Source organism: Aquarana catesbeiana, linkage group LG06 (assembly GCF_042186555.1).
Source record: "Aquarana catesbeiana isolate 2022-GZ linkage group LG06, ASM4218655v1, whole genome shotgun sequence".
In the NCBI taxonomy this organism is placed as follows: domain Eukaryota; kingdom Metazoa; phylum Chordata; class Amphibia; order Anura; family Ranidae; genus Aquarana; species Aquarana catesbeiana.
In genome coordinates this window covers 401506262-401527622 of record NC_133329.1, presented here as the reverse complement: position 1 = coordinate 401527622, position 21361 = coordinate 401506262, and the positions used below count along the sequence as shown (strand labels likewise).

The 21361-nt window shown below is 45.0% G+C and overlaps 1 protein-coding gene across 1 annotated transcript in view; it reads right to left on the bottom strand.

Annotated features, from left to right (window-relative positions):
• The window catches only part of LOC141147242 (contactin-associated protein-like 5), a 585111-nt gene that overhangs the window by 126447 nt on the left and 437303 nt on the right, over positions 1-21361 (bottom strand). Inside the window, exons 15-16 of the mRNA XM_073634434.1 lie at positions 17628-17755; positions 12698-12868 (exon numbers count right to left, since the gene is read on the bottom strand). Coding sequence (XP_073490535.1) covers positions 12698-12868; positions 17628-17755 — 299 coding nt within the window. The remainder of the gene's footprint in view (positions 1-12697; positions 12869-17627; positions 17756-21361) is intronic.

The window sequence follows — 21361 nt, the reverse complement described above, 5'->3', positions numbered from 1 at the left end:
AGCTTATTTGTGAGGTCAGGCACTGATGTTGTACAAGAAGGCCTGGCCCAACTCATATTCATCCCAAAGGTGTTCTATCGGGTTGAGGTTGGGACTCTGTGCAGGCCAGTCAAGTTCCTCCACCCCAAACTCGCTCATCCATGTCTTTATGGATCTTGCTTTGTGCACTGGTGCGCAGTCATGTTGGAACAGGAAGGGGCCATCCCCAAACTGTTCCCACAAAGTTGGGAGCATGAAATTGTCCAAAATGTCTTGGTATGCTGACGCCTTAAGAGTTCTCTTCACTGGAACTAAGGGGCCAAGCCCATCCCCTGAAAAACAACCCCACACCATAATCCCCCCCCTACACCAAATGATTTGGAGGGATGGCCCAATACTTTTGGCAATATAGTGTGGATGAGCGAGTTTGGGGTGGAGGAACTTGACTGGCCTGCACAGAGTCCTTACCTCAACCCGATAGAACACCTTTGGGATGAATTTGAGCGGAGACTGCGAGCCAGGCCTTCTCATCCAACATTTGGTAATATAGTGTATGTCATGGTCAGGGGTCAGGCTCGGAGACCAGTAGCAATAGCAGTAGAGAGGCTCCCACTGCACAGCAAGATGAGTACACAAGTAGGTTATCCTGGTGGATGACGCAGGCTCCCCCGAGCTGCAGAGTCAACCTCAACCTGATAGAACACCTTTGGGATGAATATGAGTGGAGACTGCGAGCCAAGCCTCGTCCATTATCAGTGCCTGACCTCACAAATGGGTTTCTGGAAGAATGGTCAACCATTCCCATAGACACACTCCTAAACCTTGTGGACAGCCTTCCCAGAAGAGTTGAAGCTGTTATAGCTGCAAAGTGTGGGCCAACTCAATATTGAACCCTACGGACTAAGACTGGGATGCCATTAAAGTTCATCTGCCTGTAAAGGAAGAGGTCCCAATACTTTTGGTAGTATAGTGTAAGTTTCCCACTGACACCATTGATCTTTTTGCCTATTTGTAAGGGTGAACTTCTTCCCAACGACCACAAGTGTAAGGAGTGTTCTTCACACTGGCCATTACACTAATGTATCATGAGTTATAGGACATATGCTATAGGTCAAGAGTCATTTTTAGCAGGGGTTCCCTGAGACTGGAAAGGTATTTTAAGGTTCCTCTGTGTCAAAAAGGTTGAGGAAGCCTGCCCTAGAGCCGGAGTGGATGGAGTGTTGTTTGTGTGACTGTCAGCCAATGTACTACATAGGGAGAACCCGTCTAATTTTCAGCAGCTTCTTCGGGGAAGGAGATACATCTGATTACTGATCAGCATACTTGTTTCAGTTCCTTGGCTTAGACAGTACTGAATACTCTGAATCATGACAAAGGCAATCAGCATTTTCAGAAGGAGAAGTCAGCAATGGAACTTTTATACTTCTGCCGCACAGGTTTCCTTAAATAAGCAGACTAGTATTCCTTGAGCGTTCTGATTTATGATAATTGCATTCACTGTTTCCAGTTTCTTGTATTCATTTAAATATCTGCTGTGTTTGTTCATGCATGGTGAATTTTCTTTAATCTGCTCCAACAAGACGAGGGAGCGACTTGAATATCTTTTGTATTTCTCATATTCTGGATCATCTGACTCTTTAGGGCTCAAAGTCGACCTGAACTCGTAAAAGTAAAGCTTTGCCATCTTATAGGGAGCATCAAAAATCTTTAATTGTGCCTAAGCAGGCTGAAAAAAGGTAAGTATATACATCTTTTACACAGGTTAGATAGCATAGGTGCGAAGAAGGGATAGAAGACATTTTTAACCACTTGCAGACCAGCCGCAACAGTTTCGCCCAGAATGGCACGGCTGGGCAAAACAACGTTATGTTACGTCGCTTCTCCCTGTGGCCACTAGGGGCGCACGCGCCCGCTGCTCGCCCCCGGAGCCGATGCGAGTGCCCACAGTGGGTGTGATGACCGCTGGGCTCCTGTGATCGCTCGGAGCACACCGAGAACCGGGATCTGTGTGTGTAAACACATAGATCCCGGATCTCTGAGGGGAGAGGAGACAGATTGTGTGTTCCTACAAAGTATGAACAGCGATCTGTCATCTCCCCTAGACAGTCCCCTCCCCCCTTCAGTTAGAACACAGAGTGGGAACACAGTTAAACCCATTGATCGCCCCCTAGTGTTAACCCCTTCCCTGCCAGTGACATTTTTACAGTAATCAGTGCATTTTTATCAGTGCACTGATTGCTGGTCCTAAAAATGTGTCAAAAGTGTCCGATGTGTCCGCCGCAATGTCACAGTCCCGATAAAAATCGCAGATCGCCGCCATTACTAGTAAAAAAAAATAAGTAATTATAAAAATGCTATAAATCTATCCCCTATTTTGTAGACACTATAACTTTTGCGCAAACCAATCAATATACGCTTATTGCGATTTTTATTACCAAAAATATGTAGAAGAATACATATCGGCCTAAACTGAGAAAAAAATTTGCTTTTTTTTTTAAAAAAAATGGGGATATTTTTTTTTTTTTTTAAAGGTGTTTATTTTTAGATTTTTACAATGAAAATAATACAAAAAACGATGAAATAATAAAAGAACCAATAATACAGACTGTTCTACATACATGTATGTCATAGGTATTTAGATCCATGAAGATATAGCAGGAATCATGAAGTAGTACAGCTGTATAAAACAGTAATACCCCAACTAGAACAAAGTCGCACCATTCATACACACATTCATACACACATCTGTCACCCGCGACCCCCAGTGATACAGCATAATTCCGGCACGCCTTGCGGAATAAACTCTCATCAGAACGTATACAAATTTCCATCCACATTAAGGTATATGTCGAGTAATGTTTGCTAAGAGCGTATCTCCTCGCCTCCTCACTGAGATAACTGCGAGGAGAGGACATCCCCCCAGAAGTCCTTTGAAACATCCAGCCATGGCTGCCAGATCTTGGTGAACTTCCTAGGGCATGCCCTACTCTTGTATATCAATTTAAATTTGGGGAGAGTCCCATGAACAATACGGAAGAAGGCCTGGGCTGTAAGGGGTTCAGTATCCTTCCAATGCAGTAAAATGGTCTTACGTGCATAAAACAATAAAATACGTATCAACATCCTAGCATGAGTGCGAGGAACACTATCGTTTAGCACTCCCAGAAGTCCGACCTCTGGAGTTTGCGGCAGCGGTATATGTAGCTTACGGTTGAAAAAGGAAAAAACATCTTTCCAGAATGCTGCAAGTCCAGGACATGTCCAAAACATATGAAAGAAATCAGCAGCAATCCTTTTACATCTAGCGCATGCAATATCCTGACCCAGTCCCATTGTAACCAGCCTAGCGGGTGTATAATGTAAGTGATGTATAAACTTAAATTGTATCAGGACATCAGCCGTACTGATGATATCCTGAAAGCATACTTCCACTGCCTCCTCCCAGTCCTCTTCAGAAAGCTCAGGCATAATCCTTTGCCATTTACATTGAGAGTTCTGAAAAGGGTCCGCGCCCATCACCTGAAGGCGCCCATAGAAGGTCGTCACAAGTTTGTTTATCTCTGGAAATGACAGAAGGTCCTCCATGGAGGATTCCTTGAGCCCTATGGTCAATGAGCCAAATTGTGTCTTGAGGGCATGTCGCAATAAAAGGTATTTGAAGAAGAATTTGTTTGCAATGCCATATTTAAATCTAATGGATTCAAAGGGCAGTAATATATTGTCCTCAAAAATATGAGAGAGGTGTGTGATCCCAAAACGGGCCCACCACGCCGAATCTGGATGACCACAGAGCTCAGGAATATTCAGGTTCCGCCACAGAGGAGTCTGTGGCGAAATATCGACTTGGGATTGTGACAGTATCTTCTCCCCCTCCCTCCAGGCCATAAAGCAAACCTCAGCGGGAGAAAATCTGGAACCACCCGTTTTTTTTTACCTATGTAGTTCATCCTTCAAGGAGGTAGGGGATGCAAATAAAGATAATAGAAAAGCCGTGGGCGGAGTTTGGGGATCAGAGTGCAACCAATCATGGATATAAGTGAGCTGGGAAGCGAGAAAATAATTCCTTAAATTTGGGCAAGCCAATCCGCCCACAGGCTTGGCCGCTTGTAATGATGATTTGGCTATACGAGGTTGGCTACCGTTCCAAATGAAAGTAAACAGGGCAGAGTCAAGTTTTGCAAATAATTTTTTGGTAAGAAAAACCGGGGAGGCCCTAAAGCTATAGAGAAATTTTGGTAGAAAGATCATTTTAAATATGTTTATGCGACCAATTAAATTTAAGGGGCAATGACGACCAGGTACGGAATTTCTCCGTCATCTGTTGGACTATAGGGGTGATATTAAGTTCCTCGTACCTAGAAAGGTCAGTATGTATCTGGATACCAAGGTATTTAAGGGAGGATGTCAAGTGAATGCATGACCTCTGTAGATAGTTGTAAGAGGAAGGGGGACCGATAGCCAAGGCCTGCGATTTTTCCCAGCCCACTCGGAGTCCTGAGACCGCACCAAACTCCTCCACCACCTGCATTAATTTAGTAAAAGAGCTTTCCCTTCCATCTAGGTATACCAGGGCATCATCTGCGTATAAGGAGATTTTTTCCTCCAGCGGGCCCGAGCGGATGCCCCCAATCTCGGCCGTCTGCCGCACAGCCAGAGCCAATGGCTCAATGGCTATTGCGAACAGCAGGGGAGAGAGAGGGCACCCCTGCCGAGTACCCCGTCCTAAGGAAAATGGTGCAGAGATATCCATGTTTGTACGAACCCCAGCTCTTGGGTCTGCATATAGTAAGCGGACCCAGTGAATAAAAGTTGGGCCAATACCCATCCGTGCCATAGCCTCCCATAAAAAAGACCAACTCACAGTATCAAAGGCTTTTAGTATATCTAGGGACAGAACTAGCCCAGGTCGCCCCGCACGTGCCGCCTCATGGATATGTAGGTACAACCTTTGGATATTATCAAATGTACTCCTGCCAGGCATGAAACCGGATTGATCTGTTGGTATAAGGGCAAGGATGACAGATTGGAGTCTAAGGGCGAGGATTTTTGCTAAGATCTTTACATCACCATTCAGGAGTGAAATAGGCCTGTAGGATCCGCAATGTTTACTATCTTTACCGGGTTTGGGTATAACCACGATAAGTGCTTCGTTTAAGGATTCAGGAAGCTTCCCTAACTTAAGGGAGTCTTGAAACAATTTGAGGAGCCTAGGAGCCAGTACCTCTGCGTGCGCCTGGTACCACTCCGAAGGAAGCCCGTCTAGGCCCGGAGCTTTATTAGAGGGAAGGAGGCTTATGGCCTTGGTGACCTCCTCCAGCGTGATGGGCTTGTCTAAGAGGGACTGCTGGGAGGTGTCGAGTACCGGGAGATCAAGGGATTCAAAGAAGCCCATAAAATCTGTCTCTGGAGGGATTTCCGTGCCCTTGTATAATGTGGCATAGAAGTCCGCAAAGGCTTTATTAATAGTCAATGCGTTGGATGTAATCGAACCGTCAGGTAAGTGAATTTCAGCAATCGTGGTTCCCTGACAGTCCGTGTGAGCAAGATATGCCAGGAGCCTGCCATTCTTCCCACCATGTTCATGTATACGAGCTGAGAGGTACAACTGTTGCTTCCTGGTCAAGTCCACCAAGTGCAACTGCAGCGCCCGGTGGGCCTCAGTCAGCATGCCTCTGGCTTCAGAGGAGGGGGCGCCCGCATGGCGGGCACGAGCCTCCTCCAAAACCTTCCAAAGCTCATCCTGTGTCCTCCTTCCGGCAGATCTGTAGCTCTTGATTCTAGAAATATAGGAACCCCTTACCACGGCCTTAAATGCATCCCAAACAGGACCCACAGGAGCAGAGTCAGTGTTAAGGGACCAATAAATAGTCATGTCAATCGGGATACCCTCAGCTATCTCCGGAGTAGAAATCCAGAGAGGGCTGAGTCTCCAAGTTCGAAACCCCGGTCTATGGCCCATAGTCAAATCCACCTGTATCATAGAGTGGTCAGATTCCGTCTGGGGGAGATATGCTATGGATTGAACGACCGGTAAGAAATCCTTCGTGGCGAGAGCATAATCAATTCTGGAAAGGGCTGCATAGGACCTAGACTGGCAGGAGTACACTTTGGCCTCTGAAAATTTCCAGCGCCACAAATCCACATATCCATAGGTATTACACCACGCACGGAGCAACCCGGACTCGGACTTCAAAGGTTTTAATCTATCTAGGTCAGGTTGCAAGACCGAGTTGAAATCCCCGAGGATAAGCATAGGACAGCTAGGCAGATTTGCAAACTGAATATCAAGACCAGAAAACATCACAGCCGTGACCGGAGGAGGGAAATACACCGCCACCAGAATAAGGGGTGTGCCATGTATCGATACATGTAAAATAACATATTGCCCCTTGGGGTCTAGAATAACTTGGTGACACACGAAGGGCAATCCCTTACGGATTAATATGGCTATGCCCCGGGCATAATTTGAGTAGGTAGAGTGATAATGGTTGGCTACCCAGTGTTTTTTGAGCGCCATCACCCTGGCCCCTATTAAATGAGTCTCCTGAAGACACAGGATATGTGGTTTACTAAGCTTCAGGGCCGCAAAGATGGACGCTCTTTTGAATTTGGAATTCAACCCGCGGACATTCCACGAGCAAACTGTTACGTTAGACATGGAGTTGATAGTATGGGTGCATATGGGTCAGGAGGGGTCTGAAGAAGAATCCCTCCCCCGGTCACGGCCACGTATACAATTAAGGGTCGCAGTGCCAGACATTCATTCAACCATACATACGTCATACATACACTCATACAACAACAGACATTGTCACATTTAATACCCAACAGGGGTATTAATTCCCCTGCCCAGCTCCAAAAAAGGGGAGTGGGCCTATACCCTAAACTTGTATCGTGCCTGGGGCACATGGCCCGGAACAGGAGGCAGGAAAAAAATATAAGCTCAAAAACAACAAAAAAAGTCATTAGTCAATTATATGTTTCAAAAGGAAATAAAATAAGGGGACTGAGCCCCAGGGCAGCTCGGGCCCGGTTATGAACCGGGACTTGGTACTCTCCCTCCGGAGACAAGTAAGATCCTCCAAGGTCAGCAAATGTCCGTACCGAAACAAGGAAAAATGTCCATCATACCCAATATAGCAAAAAGAAAAAACAAAAAAGGGGGGGGAGAGGGGGAAAGAAAAAAATTATAATGCAGGCAAGGGGATCCCAGAGAGGAGAGGAAACTTCTGTTAAAGCTGTGGAGCCATCATAATGTGGGGATTCGCTTCAGGCAGGAGGCTTGGGAGGGCGGGGTGTTGCTTCCCACCAAGACATGGCATCCTGTGGGGATTGAAAGAAATGAGCTTTCCCCGAAGGGTGGCAGGAAAAAGCATGGAATACTGAATATCTTGTTCCCGAAGCTTCTGCTTGATCCGTTGATAGCTGGCTCTACGGTTGTGGACTGTCGCTGAGTAATCTGGAAAGAGTGACACCACTGCATTATTAATGCGGAGACTTCCTTTCCGCCTGGCGGCCCCCAAGATGGAGTCGCGGTCTCTGTAGTTAAGGAGACGAATCACCATCGTACGTGGGGGATGGCCTTCTGGTAGGGGGCGCCCGGGGACTCGGTGGGCCCTCTCGATTACAAAACAGGGGGATAACTGTTCTCGGCCAAACTCTTGCTCAAGCCAGCTCTCTAGGAAGGCTACAGGGTCAGACCCCTCCACCCGCTCCGGAAGTCCAACCAGGCGCAGGTTATTCCTGCGTAGGCGGTTTTCAAGGTCGTCGACCTTATCCTCCAAAGTTGAAATCTTTCCCCCATATGTATTGAGTCTAGGTAAAATGGGAGCAATAGTGTCCTCCAAGTCACTGATACGTTGTTCAGTCTCGGTAACCCGGCCACGCAGCTTCTGCATATCTTGCCGCATAATAGTTAAGTCTATCTTGAGCCCATCCACCTTTCCCACCAGATCTGCATGGTTTACCTTAATAATGGCCAGGACATCTGCCAGGGTAGGTTCCTTGGCGCCATCCGCGACCGCCGGGGTCGGTACCGTAGGAATGGCTGCAGGGTCCGGAATCTCTGGGGAGGGTGGTGGGGATCCGTCCAGGCCGTCGCCGAAGAGATCTGGAGTGGAGGCTGGGGATGAGCTAGGCCCGTGGACAGTATAGCGGCGGCCATCTTGGCAGGAGCGTGTAGCGATGCTCATCTTTACCGGAGGCTGTTTCTTCGTACGCCGCTTTCCCATCAACCAAAATGCCTCTCAATGATGCACAAGACACACCTGAAGGGATTAGGTAGGAGAGAAATCAGGTGCTGACGATGGATGATCAGGATGGAGCAGGATTGTATGGGGAGAGACCGGAGCTACACAGGAACACGTCCGTTCACATCCTGAGCCAGGCCACGCCCCGGGGATATTTATTATAGCAAAATGTACAAAATATTGTGTTTTTTTCAAAATTGCTGCTTTTTTTTTGTTTATAGAGCAAAAAATAAAAACCGCAGAGGTGATCAAATACCTCCAAAAGAAAGCTCTATTTGTGGGGAAAAAAAGGACGTCAATTTTGTTTGGGTGCAGCGTCGCACAACTGCGCAATTGTCAGTTAAAGCGACACAGTGCCGAATTGCAAAAAATGGCTTGGTCATTCAGCAGCCAAATCTTCCGGGGCTGAAGCGGTTAAAGACTAGTTAAAGCGGAGTTCCACCCAAAAATGGAACTTCCGCTTTTCGGACTCCTCTGGTGTCACATTTGGCACCTTTCAGGGGGAAGCAGATACCTGTATAATTCAGGTATTTGCTCCCACTTCTGGGCATTGATCGCCGCAGGCATTGCGGCGATCTATGCCATTCCCCCCCCCGTTGTCTTCTGGGAGACACACAGGTCCTAGAAGACAGCAGGGACCACTCAGAACGTGCAGCGCGACTCGTGGATGCGCTGTAGGAAAACAGGCTGTGCAAGGCGTCACTTCCTGATTTCCTTACCAAAGATGACGGCCCCCCCCTACCCGAGGGACAGATCGCCTTTGGGTGAGGACATCGCGGGCGCCCTGGACAGGAAAGTGTCCATATTTTATAAGTCAGCAGCTGCAGTATTTGTAGCTGCTGACTTTAAAAAAAATAAATAAATTTCGGTCGGAACTCCGCTTTAAGTGTTAGCCTGGTAATCTCCAATTGTGGGTCCCCCCAAAAAATAATAGAGGGGAAAATTTCCAATGGGGACAACAGTTCCCCCAAGGGATTCCCTTAAAGAGGCATTAACCCCTTCACGCCTAAGGGTAAAACAAATCAAAATGCCTAAGCCCAATTTGTCATTTTGACATGTGTTAGTAAAACCGTACATAACATAACTATTTTGTGCAACCAGGTGGATTATACCGCGTTTTTTCAGAACAGATTGGGCTTTCATTTGGTGGTAAATGGTAATGGATATCTCCTGATTGTTTTTTTTATTATTATTATCAGGAAAACTAGTAAAACTAGTAAAAGAAATTTTTTTTTTTTTTTTAAATGTAATTGTATATTTCTTGCTACTACCATAACCTACCACCAAAGAACAACCACCCAAAATATGTTTTTCTGACTAGGGATGAGTCGAACACCCCCCTGTTCGGTTCGCACCAGAACATGCGAACAGGCAAAAAAATTTGTTCGAACACGCGAACACCGTTAAAGTCTATGGGACATGAACATGAATAATCAAAAGTGCTAATTTTAAAGGCTTACTGTATATGCAAGTTATTGTCATAAAAAGTGTTTGGGGACCTGGGTCCTGCCCCAGGGGACATGGATCAATGCAAAAAGAAGTTTTAAAAACGGACATTTTTTCGGGAGCAGTGATTTTAATAATGCTGAAAGTGAAATAAATAAAAGTGTAATATTCCTTTAAATTTCGTACCTGGGGGGTGTCTATAGTATGCCTGTAAAGGGGCGCATATTTCCCGTGTTTAGAACAGTCTGACAGCAAAATGACATTTCAAAGGAAAAAAGTCATTTAAAACTACTTGCGGCTATTAATGGATTGTCGGTCCGACAATACACATAAAAGTTCATTGAGTTCATTGATAAAAACGGCATGGGAATTCCCCACAGGGGAACCCCAAACCAAAATTTTAAAAAAATGGCGTGGGGGTCCCCCTAAATTCCATATCAGGCCCTTCAGGTCTGGTATGGATTTTAAGGGGAACCCCACGCCAATTTTTTTTAAAAAATGGCGTGGGGTCCCCCCAAAAATCAAAACCAGACCCTTATCCAAGCATGCAACCTGGCAGGCCGCAGGAAAAGAGGGGGGGGGGGCGAGAGAGCGCCCCCCCCTCCTGAACCGTACCAGGCTTAATGCCTTCAACATTGGGCCGGTGGTTGTGGGGGTCTGCGGGCGGGGGGCTTATCGGAATCTGCAAGCCCCCTTTAACAAGGGGACCCCCAGATTCCGCCCCCCCCCCTGTGTGAAATGTTAATGGGGTACAAAAGTACCCCTACCATTTCACAAAAAAAGTGTCAAAAATGTTAAAAATGACAAGAGACAGTTTTTGACAATTCCTTTATTTAAAGTCTTCTATTTTTTCCATCTTCTTCAGGTCTTCTTCCTTCCTTCTTCCTTCGGTTTCTTCCTCCATCTTCTTCTTCCTCTGCTTCTTCCTCCGATCCTCTGCTTCTTGCTCCGGTGTTCTCGTCTGGTATCTTCCTCTGCGGCGTCTTCTTCCCCGCTTCGTTCTTGGGCCGCTCCGCATCCATGGGAGGCTCCCGCTGTGTGATGCTTCTCTTCTTCAGACTCTTCTTAAATAACGGAGGGCGGGACCACCCGGTGACCCCGCCCCCTCTGACACACGGGGACTTGACGGGGACTTCCCTGTGGCTTTCCCCGTCACGTCAGAGGGGGCGAGGTCACCCGGTTATGTATGTGTATTGTCGGACCGACAATTCATTAATAGCCGCAAGGTCCTCTTTATGGAGAGATCTTGGGGGGGGTGACTCCACATCTTTCCTCCAGACTGAAAAGCCTGAGTCCATTCCAGCCGAGTCCTCGACATTGTTTACTTCTGCTAGCTAGGCGTGACGTCATAACGCCACACCTGGGCCTCTGGTGGTCATAGAGATGACTGGGGACCATCTGGTCACCGGAAATCTCCATGATCAACGCATCAGAGGGCGGTGGGAGGGGGGTTTCCCCTCCCACCGCCTGTAAGAATGATCAAGCAGCTGAACTGCCGTTATGATTGTTCTTACGGTGCACAGAATCGCTGGCTATAAAAGATGATATCTGAATGATGCCTGCACCATCAGATATCCCCTCTGAGGCTGGGACCAAAAAAACATCCAGCATACAGCAACAACAGATCTCTCCCTCAATAGTAGATTCCTACCAGCAACATACGACCCCCCCGAGCAACAACAGACCCCCCACCAGTAACAAACGACCTCACCCCAGCAACAATAGATCCTTCACACAACAATAGACTCACCCCAGCAACAATAGATCTTTCACAAAACAATAGACTCATCCCAGCAACAATAGATCTTTCACACAACAATAGACTCCCCCCAGCAACAACAAACCCCCACCCCAGCAACAATAGTTCCCGCACACAACAATAGACCCCTGCCTATAGACAGCAACAGTGGACCACCCACAACAAAATACCACCCCCAGCAAGAAAAGATCCCCTAGCAACATTAGACCCCCCAGCAACAACAGACCCCCCACCAGTAACCTACGACCTCACCCCAGCAACAATAGATCCTTCACACAACAATAGACTCCCCCCCAGCAACAACAAACCCCCACCCCAGCAACAACAGTTCCCCCACACAACAATAGACCCCTCCCCATAGACAGCAACAATGGACCACCCACAACCAAATACCACTCCCAGCAAGAAAAGATCCCCCTAGCAACATTAGACCCCCCCAGCAGCAACAACAAATCTCCCAGCAGCCAGAATAGCTAGACCCTCCAGCTTACAACAACATCAGACCTCTCCCTCAATAGTAGATTCATACCAGCAACATGGAACCCCCCCCCAGCAACAACAGACCCCCACCACCAACAACAATAGACCCTCACACAAAAACAGATCCCCATCAGTGATAATAGATCCCCCATCAGCCAGCATCAATAGGCCCTCCAGCATACCCCTTGCTATTACATGCATTCAGTGCTGGAACTGCATCCCCCCCAGATTCCCACTGGAAAAAAAAAGCCCTGTCAGTAACAGAGCCAGGATCATGTATGGAGGATCAGGCAGGAGGAGCAGGGAACAAGTCAGGACAGGGAGAGGGCACACAGGAGCAGGTTCAAGCAGGTGGAAGAAGGATTGGGAACAGCATAACAGTTCACAAGGAGCGTGGGACACACGGGCAGAAAACGGAGACAATATGGAGTAGCAGAGGAGGGACTAAGTACCCTCCCAGCATCAGGTGAATGCTAATTGCTGGAAACTGCTGGCTGCTGAGAGACACCACCTAGTGGACACTGGAGCTACAACCTACAGGTCCGGGAATCACAGCGCCACCAGCAAGTGATCCCATTTCTGACAATGTTTCCTGTTAGCATATGAGCACTGCAGTGGCTTCTTGTGCTGCTTTGCCCTCTCCCACTTTGAGCTCTGCTATACATAACCAGCAAGAAGTTAATACCAGTTCAAAGTCATATACTTGCAATGTTTGCATTAAATCCAAAAAAATCTAATGATGTGTATATGAAAAAAAAAAAAAAAATCTAATAACAATACTCACAGATTAACTCGACTCTTATGAAGTCCTTTACCCCAAGGATTTCCAGAAAGACCCCGGAGGAGCTGGTGGTTTTAAAGAAGAACACAATATCAGTGCTGAAGTCCACATGGGATGCCGGGAAGTAGAGGTAGGAGGCCAGAGCGGTGAAAGAGGCAGAGTTCCAAAAATTTCCTGCAAAGGGAAAACAAAGCTATCTTTGTACATTTTCAGAGGGTGAATCTCCCCAGCAGGGACACAGATAACAATAACAAACTTTACAGGGGTTCCCATCCTTCACTACTCTACCACTACAGCTCCGGAAGATTTACCCCCCCTTCATGACCAGGCCGTTTTTGCGGTACGGCACTGCGTTATTTTAACTAACAATTGCGCGGTCGTGCAGCGCTGTACCCAAATAAAATATATGTCCTTTTTTCCCCCCACAAACAGAGTTCTCTTTTGGTGGTATTTGATCTCCTCTTTTTTGTGGTACAAACAAAAAAAGAGCGACAATTTAAAAAAAAGAAAATAATATTTTTTACTTCTACTGCTATAAAACATTCAATTAAAAAAATGTAAAAAATCAAATTTATTCATCAATTTAGGCCAATATGTATTCTGCTACTTATTTTTGGTAAAAAAAAAAAAAATCCCAATAAGCGTATATCGATTGGTTTGCGCAAACCTTATCACGTCTAAAAACTAGGGGATATATTTATGGAATTTTTTAGTTTTTTTTACTAGTAATGGCGGCCATCAGCGACTTATAGCGGGACTGCGATATTGCGGCGGACAGTGGGGACACTAACTGACACTTTTTGGGGACCAGTGACACTAATACAGTGATCAGTGCTAAAAAAATATGCACTGTCACTGTACTAATGACACTTGGCTGGGAAGGGAGTTAACATCAGGGGTGAGCAAAGGGTTAAATGTGTGTCGAGCCAGTGTTTTCTAATAGTGAGGGAGGTACTTGTACTAGGGGAAGACATAGATCCGTGTTCCTGATTAGCAGGAACACAGGATCAATGCCTTCCCTGCTGACAGAACGGTTTACATGGGCAGACTGCCATTCTACCTGTGTAACGAACGATCGCCGGGTGCCGGCGGATATCAAGTCCATGGTACCCGCAGATCAGCTCCTGCTGTGAACAATCACAGAGGGAACGGCGCTCCTGCGTGTCCCCAACCCGAGAGCGCTGGATGAAGTAGTAGGTACGTGATTGAGCGCAAGAGAGCCGCCTTGCCTCCATATAGGTGCAGTCTACAGTCGGCAAGCGGTTAAACCCAAAGAAAAAAAAAGAGCTATATATGGTACATTTTAATGATTTGCAGTGGCGGCTGGTGCTGTATATTTTGGAGGGGGGGGCGGTGGGATGTTTTACACCCCCCCCCCCGTCTATGTCATGGACAGCTTCGGCTCCTTCCTGCGTCTCCTCCTCCTCAGCGTCTCGGGCTTGGCGGCAGCTTCCTCCTCAGCGGCTCTCCTCTCCCTTCCCTCGGCGCGGCAGCCCAAAAAAAACGACCGCTTCTCCTCTCGGCCAATCGGGTCTCAGGAGCCACTTCCTGATTGGCTAGGAGGAGAATCTGGAAGACAATAGCAAATACTATTTCGCTATTGTCATACAACTGGGTAGGCTCAGGGCGCCCCGAGCCCACCCTTTTTTCACGGCCAATTAGAGCACCCGGCTCTAATCATAAACTTTTGCAAAAAAAAAAAAAAAAACCCATTGGAATCCATGAGGATTTGTCTACCAGTGCCGTTTATAAACGCCGGTTGGTAGACTGGGATTTTAAACACACTCCCGGGTTCTATAGCAGGGAGCAGGTGGAAGTATTTCAGGGGGCTGTAATGCCGCTCAGTCACTTCTACAGCCCGCCAAAGGCACTGCCTCTGCCATGTGTCCCAGGCTCCCTTGTCCCACCCGTGGACCCAGGAGTGGCATTGTGGAACAGACGGAGAATGGGGGGAGACCAGCAAACATTCATTCACTGATCTCCCTTCCGATGAATGAACACAGAAACGACCGTGGGGGGAACGAAAAGAGCACTATATGTTCTCCATTAGCTTCAGTGGAGTGCAGGGGAGACATCAGGGGTCTCATAAACCCCCGGATGTCTCAGTAAAGCTGGCTTGCTCGCGGAGATAAGGGAGTCTCCCAGCAGTGGTGAAACGTGTCAAGGAAGGTGGTTTCGGGGGGAGACATTAATGTATGCAGTTTTCATCATAAAATCAATCAAACATGGAAAGAAGAGCTACGTTTTTGGAGTTTGGCTTATATTTACTTTCTGACTGAAAGCGGAGATGGGTTGTTGTAGCCGCATAGGCGTGCCCACGGGGTGTGCCGGGTGTGCACAGGCACACCCTAATCCCTGGCCTGTGCTGAGCTCTCATTGGTCAGGCCAGGCAAGCAAAAACATCTGTTTGCTGCGACTTCTATAGTTCCGGCCGCGGGCAGCGGCGGAGTGATATACATATGCACTCCGCCCCCCCCCTCCTCTCTCTCCCTTGGAAGAAGGGCGGAGCCTCAGCCTGGATAGCGGCAGGCGGGTCACGTGAGCGCCATGTACAGCTGACTCACAGCTTCGGCTATTTTCGGCGGCTCCGTTTTGGTTTGTACTGTGCAAGCGCTGCGCCTGTGCAGTACAGGGGGGGCATTATTCGCCGACGGACCAAATCCAGCGGACAATCCAATCGTGTGTGGGCTTCACCGGACCTTCAGCGGACTTTTCCAGTCGCAAATCTGACGGACTTTAGATTTGGAACATGCTTCAAATCTTCACGTCGTAACTCCGCCGGACCCATAAATCCGTTTGTCTGTATTCTAGTCCGGCGGACAAAAACCGACGCTAGGGCAGCTATTGGCTACTGGCTATCAACTTCCTTATTTTAGTCCGGTGTACGTCATTACGTACGAATCCTTCGGATTTTGGTGTGATCGTGTGTAGACAAGTCCGTTCGTTAAAAAGTCCATCGGAAGTCCGTCAAAAGTCCGTCGAAAGTCCGCTGGAAAGTCTGTCGGACCAGTCAGGTCGAAAAGTACGACCGCGTGTACGCGGCATTAAGCTCCATGCACACTAGGAGCTGAAAAAAAACAACGGAAAATCACTGGATGAAAAACACTCAATATTAGCTCCCCCCCCCCCCCCCAGCGTTTTTGTGCCAGCGTTTTGCCGGTGTTAAGCAGTGTATAGCTGGTTGGTAAGGAGCCGGCCAGTAAGCCAGTCGCTCGCGTCCTTGACAATTGATGACTCATCAGCTGTCAGCGGGGTTCGGTTGTTAGGAAGTGAGCCCAGCAAGCCGTCCGCCCAAGTACTTAACAACCGATGACTTATCAGCTGTCAGCAGGGTTCCCGGCTGACAGCTGATGAGTCAGTGGTTGTTAAGGAGTCAGCTCGGCAAGCCGTCTGCCCGCTTTCTTAACAACCGATGACTCATTAGCTGTCAGCGGGGTTCGCCGCTGATAGCTGATGAGTCATCGGTTGTTAAGGAATGAGTTTGGCAGGCCGTCCGCCTGCATCCTTAATAACCGATGACTCATCAGCTGTCAGCGGGGTTCCCTGCTGACAGCTGAATGTAAACAAAAGATTTGGCAGCAATTGAACCTGAGAATAAAAACAGCATGGGGGTTTCCCCTAAATCTATTATGAATTGGGGTGGACGCCCACGCTGTTTTTATTTTTTTATTTTTTTTTTTTTTTAGATTTTGGCGTGGGGTTCCTCCCTAAATGCATACCAGACCCGGCTAGAAGTGCTAGTTTGTATGGAGCCAAAAACATATGAGTTTTGCATGTTCTGTTTCCTCTGTCTCTGCATCTACTGAGCTCACATGCCTAAAACATCTATTTATGAATTCTTGATGAATTGCTTAACCACTTGCCGACCGCCGCACACACATATACGTCGGCAAAATGGCACAGGCAGGCAAATGGGCGTAACCTGTACATTCCATTTAAATTTGCAGCCTATCGCGCACACGCGGGTCCCGCAAACTCGATGTTCGCCAGCTGGCCCGCGGTTGCGGCGAGGAGAGGCAGAACGGGGAGATGCCTATGAAAACAAGGCATTTCCCTGTTCTGCCTAGCAACATGACAGGGGATCTACTGCTCCCTGTCATCGGGAGCAGTGATCGCTGTCATGTCAGTGGAAGCCCACCCCCCCCCCACGGTTAGAATCACTCTCTAGGACACACTTAACCCCTTGATCGCCCCCCTAGTGTTTAACCTCTTCCCTGCCAGTGTCATTTATACAGTAATCAGTGGCTATTTGTAGCTCTGATCGCTGTATAAATGACAATGGTCCGAAAATAGTGTCAAAAGTGTCCGATGTGTCCGCCATAATGTCACAGTCCCGATAAAAATCGCAGATCACCGCCATTACTAGTAAAAAAAAAAATTTATAATAAAAATGCCATAAATCTATCCCCTATTTTGTAGATGCTATAACTTTTGTGCAAACCAATCAATATACGCTTATTGCGATTTTTTTTTTTTTTTACCAAAAATATGTAGAAGAATAGACATCGGCCTAAACTGAGAAAGAAATTTGTTTTTTTTAGATATTTTTTGGGGATATATAATATAGCAAAAAGTAAAAAATGTGGCTTTTTTTTTTCAAAATTGTCGCTCTTTTTTTGTTTATAGCGCAAAAAATAAAAACCGCAGAGGTGATCAAATACCACCAAAAGAAAGCTCTATTTGTGGGGAAAAAAAGGACATCAACTTTGTTTGGGTACAACATCGCACCACCACGCAATTGTCAGCTAAACCGACGCAGTGCCGCATCGCAAAAAGTGCTCTGGTCAGGAAGGGGGAAAATCCTTCCGGGGCTGAAGTGGTCATTGTGATTGGCTCAGGCCTGTCTCATGTTTATTTTAAAATTGCAACTGTATTTGGTAGCTGTCATACAGAGAGAAAAAAAAAAAAAAAAGAAAAAGAAAAATGAACTTACTGTCTCCATAACAACGCAAAGGACCAATTTTCCACGCCACCTCGGACCCCGATCTGTTTGTATCGGTGATGACAATTTGAGAGACCGGCAAATGTTCCTTGAAGGTTAGAAATCCGGTGTCATTTGTCCTGAAATACATAAAAATTGAAATGATATATACACAATAATAATAATAATAATAATATGCAAAATAAGGAAATAACGAATTCACTAAAATATATAAATCAAATATGTAAATACAAATGGTGCTCCAGTGCAGATAAGTTCACCTTAAGTCCAATAACAAAATAATCCATAATGATATTGTAAAGGAAATTTGTAAGTTCTGTATAAAACTCTAGTATAGTATAACTCTGTGTTTGTCAAGCCTGCCCTTTTTTGTATTTTTTTATTTTTTTTTATACAAGTTTTTGTATTTATGTTTGTCAAGTCTCTCTTTTCTTTTTTTTCCTTTAATTTATACATTTTAGTATTTTTTTTTTTCTTAACTTTTTTAAGATCTACAGTATGTTTGTCAAGTCTGCCCTTTTTTAAACTTAAATTTTATTAAAAATTATGTAAGTCTAAAAGGTTACAAGCATAAAAACACTGGTTCCAAAAGCATACAGAGTTAACAGATAAACAGCGTAACACCATACACTATAGTTGAACATATTGCATCAAAAGTCTATAAATACATTGAGTATGCTGTAGGTCCGGATAGAGAACAAAGTCAGTATGCAGTGAATAAATGATCTTAAAGATTTGTTAACTTTTTTTTGTCTTAGTATAGCTCTGTGTTTGTCAAGTCTGCCCTTTTCTTTTTTTTATTATTTAATTTATATAGGTTTTTGTATTTCTTTTTTTTTTTTGCTAACTTTTTTGTCTGTCGTTTTCTTTTTTTTTTTTCCTTTCCTTTTTCTTTATACATGTTCTTGTATTCTATTTTGTTAACTTTTTGTCTGAGTATAGATCTGTGTTTGTCAAGTCTGCCATTTTCTTTTTTCTTTTTTTTTTAAATAAGTTTTGGTATTTTGTTTTTTTTCGGTAACTTTTTTGTCTAGAGTATAGGTTATGTTTGTCAAGTCAACTATTTTCTTATGTTTTTTCTTTATACATGTTTTTGTATTCTATTTTGTTAACTTTTTGTCTCAGTATAGATCAATGTTTGTCAAGTCTGCCTTTTTTTTTCTTTTTTCTTTATACATGTTTTTGTATTCTATTTTGTTAACTTTTTGTCTGAGTATGGATCTATCTTTGTCAAGTCTGCCATTTTTTTGTATTTTTTTAATTTATACATGTTTTTGGATTAAGTTTTTTCTTTTACTTTTTTCTTGTCAGAGCATAGGTCTCTGTTTGTCCCAAGCATATTTAAATCCACTTACTGTTGACCTGACTCACTACCTCTGCTGGAATTCCGTTCCAAGCATCGACTACCTTGCTGGTAAAATAATACTTTCTAAGATTAGTTTTGAACTTTCATCCAGTTTTACTAGATTGAGGTCATGTCCCCGTGTTCTTGATCTTGGCTACATATTAAAAATACTGCCCTCCTGAACTTTATTCACCCCCCTTGATTTTATTTTGTGAAAGGTTACGTCTTTTTTCTGTAGGTTCTATTAAATATATATATATATATATATATATATGTGTGTATATATATATATATATATATATATATATATATATATATATATATATATATATATATGTGTATGTATATATATATATATATATATATATATATATAGATAGACCACACCAAATATTACATCGCCGGTATGGCTCTGGTGATTCCACAACAATATTATCATTGCTTATTATATGGTGGCACAGTGGTGTAGTGGATAGCACTTTCACCACGCAGTAAGAAGGGTCGCTGGTTCGAATCCCAACCACGACACTACCTGCCTGGAGTTTGCATGTTCTCCCTGTGCCTGCGTGGGTTTCCTCCGGTTTCCTCCCACACTCCAAAGACATGCTGGTAGGTTAATTGGATCCTGCCTAAATTGTTCCTAGTATGTATGAATGTGAGTTAGGGACCTTAGATTGTAAGCTCCTTGAGGGTAGGGACCGATGTGAATGTACAATGTATATGTATATATATATTATAAAGAGACTTAATTAAAAAAAAAATTTAAAAAAAATGTTTAACAATATTGCCGTTAAAAAAAAAAAAGGCTTGTCTGGCCTTGAAAAATGATATAGCCATTTATTTATTTATTTCAGTTACTTATATAGCGCCGTCAATTTACGCAGCGCTTTACATATACATTGTACATTCACATCGGTCCCTACCCTCAAGGAGCTTACAATCTAAGGTCCCTAACTCACATTCATACATACTAGGAACAATTTAGGCAGGATCCAATTAACCTACCAGCATGTCTTTGGAGTGTGGGAGGAAACCGGAGGAAACCCACGCAGGCACAGGGAGAACATGCAAACTCCAGGCAGGTAGTGTCGTGGTTGGGATTTGAACCAGCTACCCTTCTTACTGCTAGGTGAAAGTGCTATCCACTACACCACTGTGCCACCATATAATAAGCAATGATAATATTGTTGTGGAATCACTAGAGCCATACCGGCGATGTAATAATTGGTGCGGTCTACAAGGAATGTACAGGTGGTGGGTGAAGTGGACTGGGTTTCTGTGGACAGCTTTCTCATGAACATTTCTCCATGAATTCCCCTTAGAAGCTCATAGGACCGGAGCTGTCCCCCCACCTCCCCCGGCCTCCCTGTGCAAAGTCATTTCTTTTTTAGCTCTTGTTGGCGTGGTGGATGTGTTTTTTTTTTTTTGATAAGGGAATGCCATGGAGACCACCCACACATCTTAGATGGTTGGAAAGTCAGTGGGTGGGCGATATCTTTTCACAGCGCAGCGTGACACACAATCCAAAAAGTCATTTTGTATCGGGAGGTCAAATGGAGCAAGTGCAAAGATCATTTACTGAGGGAAAGAAAAAGAAAAAAACAATTCAGCATAAAATAAATAAATAAATAAAAGGGTTTTTGGTCTTCGAACAACTGCAGAGGAGATGTGATTACTGATTTCTACCTTCTATCCTTGGCTTTTTAAACAATTTAATCCGTATACAGGGAAAGGATCCTATGCACAGATATAATTCTTATTATCATTATTATACAAGATTTATATACAAGATAAAAGATATAAGCACAGTTCTCTGGGTATCATGGGGTGTTCTACAGACGTGAAGAAGGAGAAATAGTGATGTGGAGCTCACTAGGATATCCCTGGCAATGTTTTATATTGTTACTAATGCCAGTGTATCGTAGAATGATGGATTCTCCATAGAGACTGCTCTGCACATAATATATATATATATATATATATATATTATTATCAGTGTATCTTAAAATTATTAATTCTCTATAGCACTGGTCTCCAAACTGTGGCCCACTAGCCAAATGCGGCCCTTTGCTTGCCTTTATGTGGCCTTTGAGGCACCATTCCACCCACTGATACCAATGTTGGGGCACTATTCCTCCCACTGATACCAATGATGGGGCACTATTCTTTCCACTGATACCAATGATGGGGCACTATTCTTTCCACTGATACCAATGATGGGGCACTATTCTTTCCACTGACACTAATGACAGGGCACTATTCCTTGTTATCATTGTCAATTTATTTTAGAATTGTCAGGGCTGGGCTCAGCCCTTCCTTCTCAGAGCTGGCCGCTCAGCTGTCAGCTAATTGCCAGCCCCTATTTCTCCACAGTTACTCA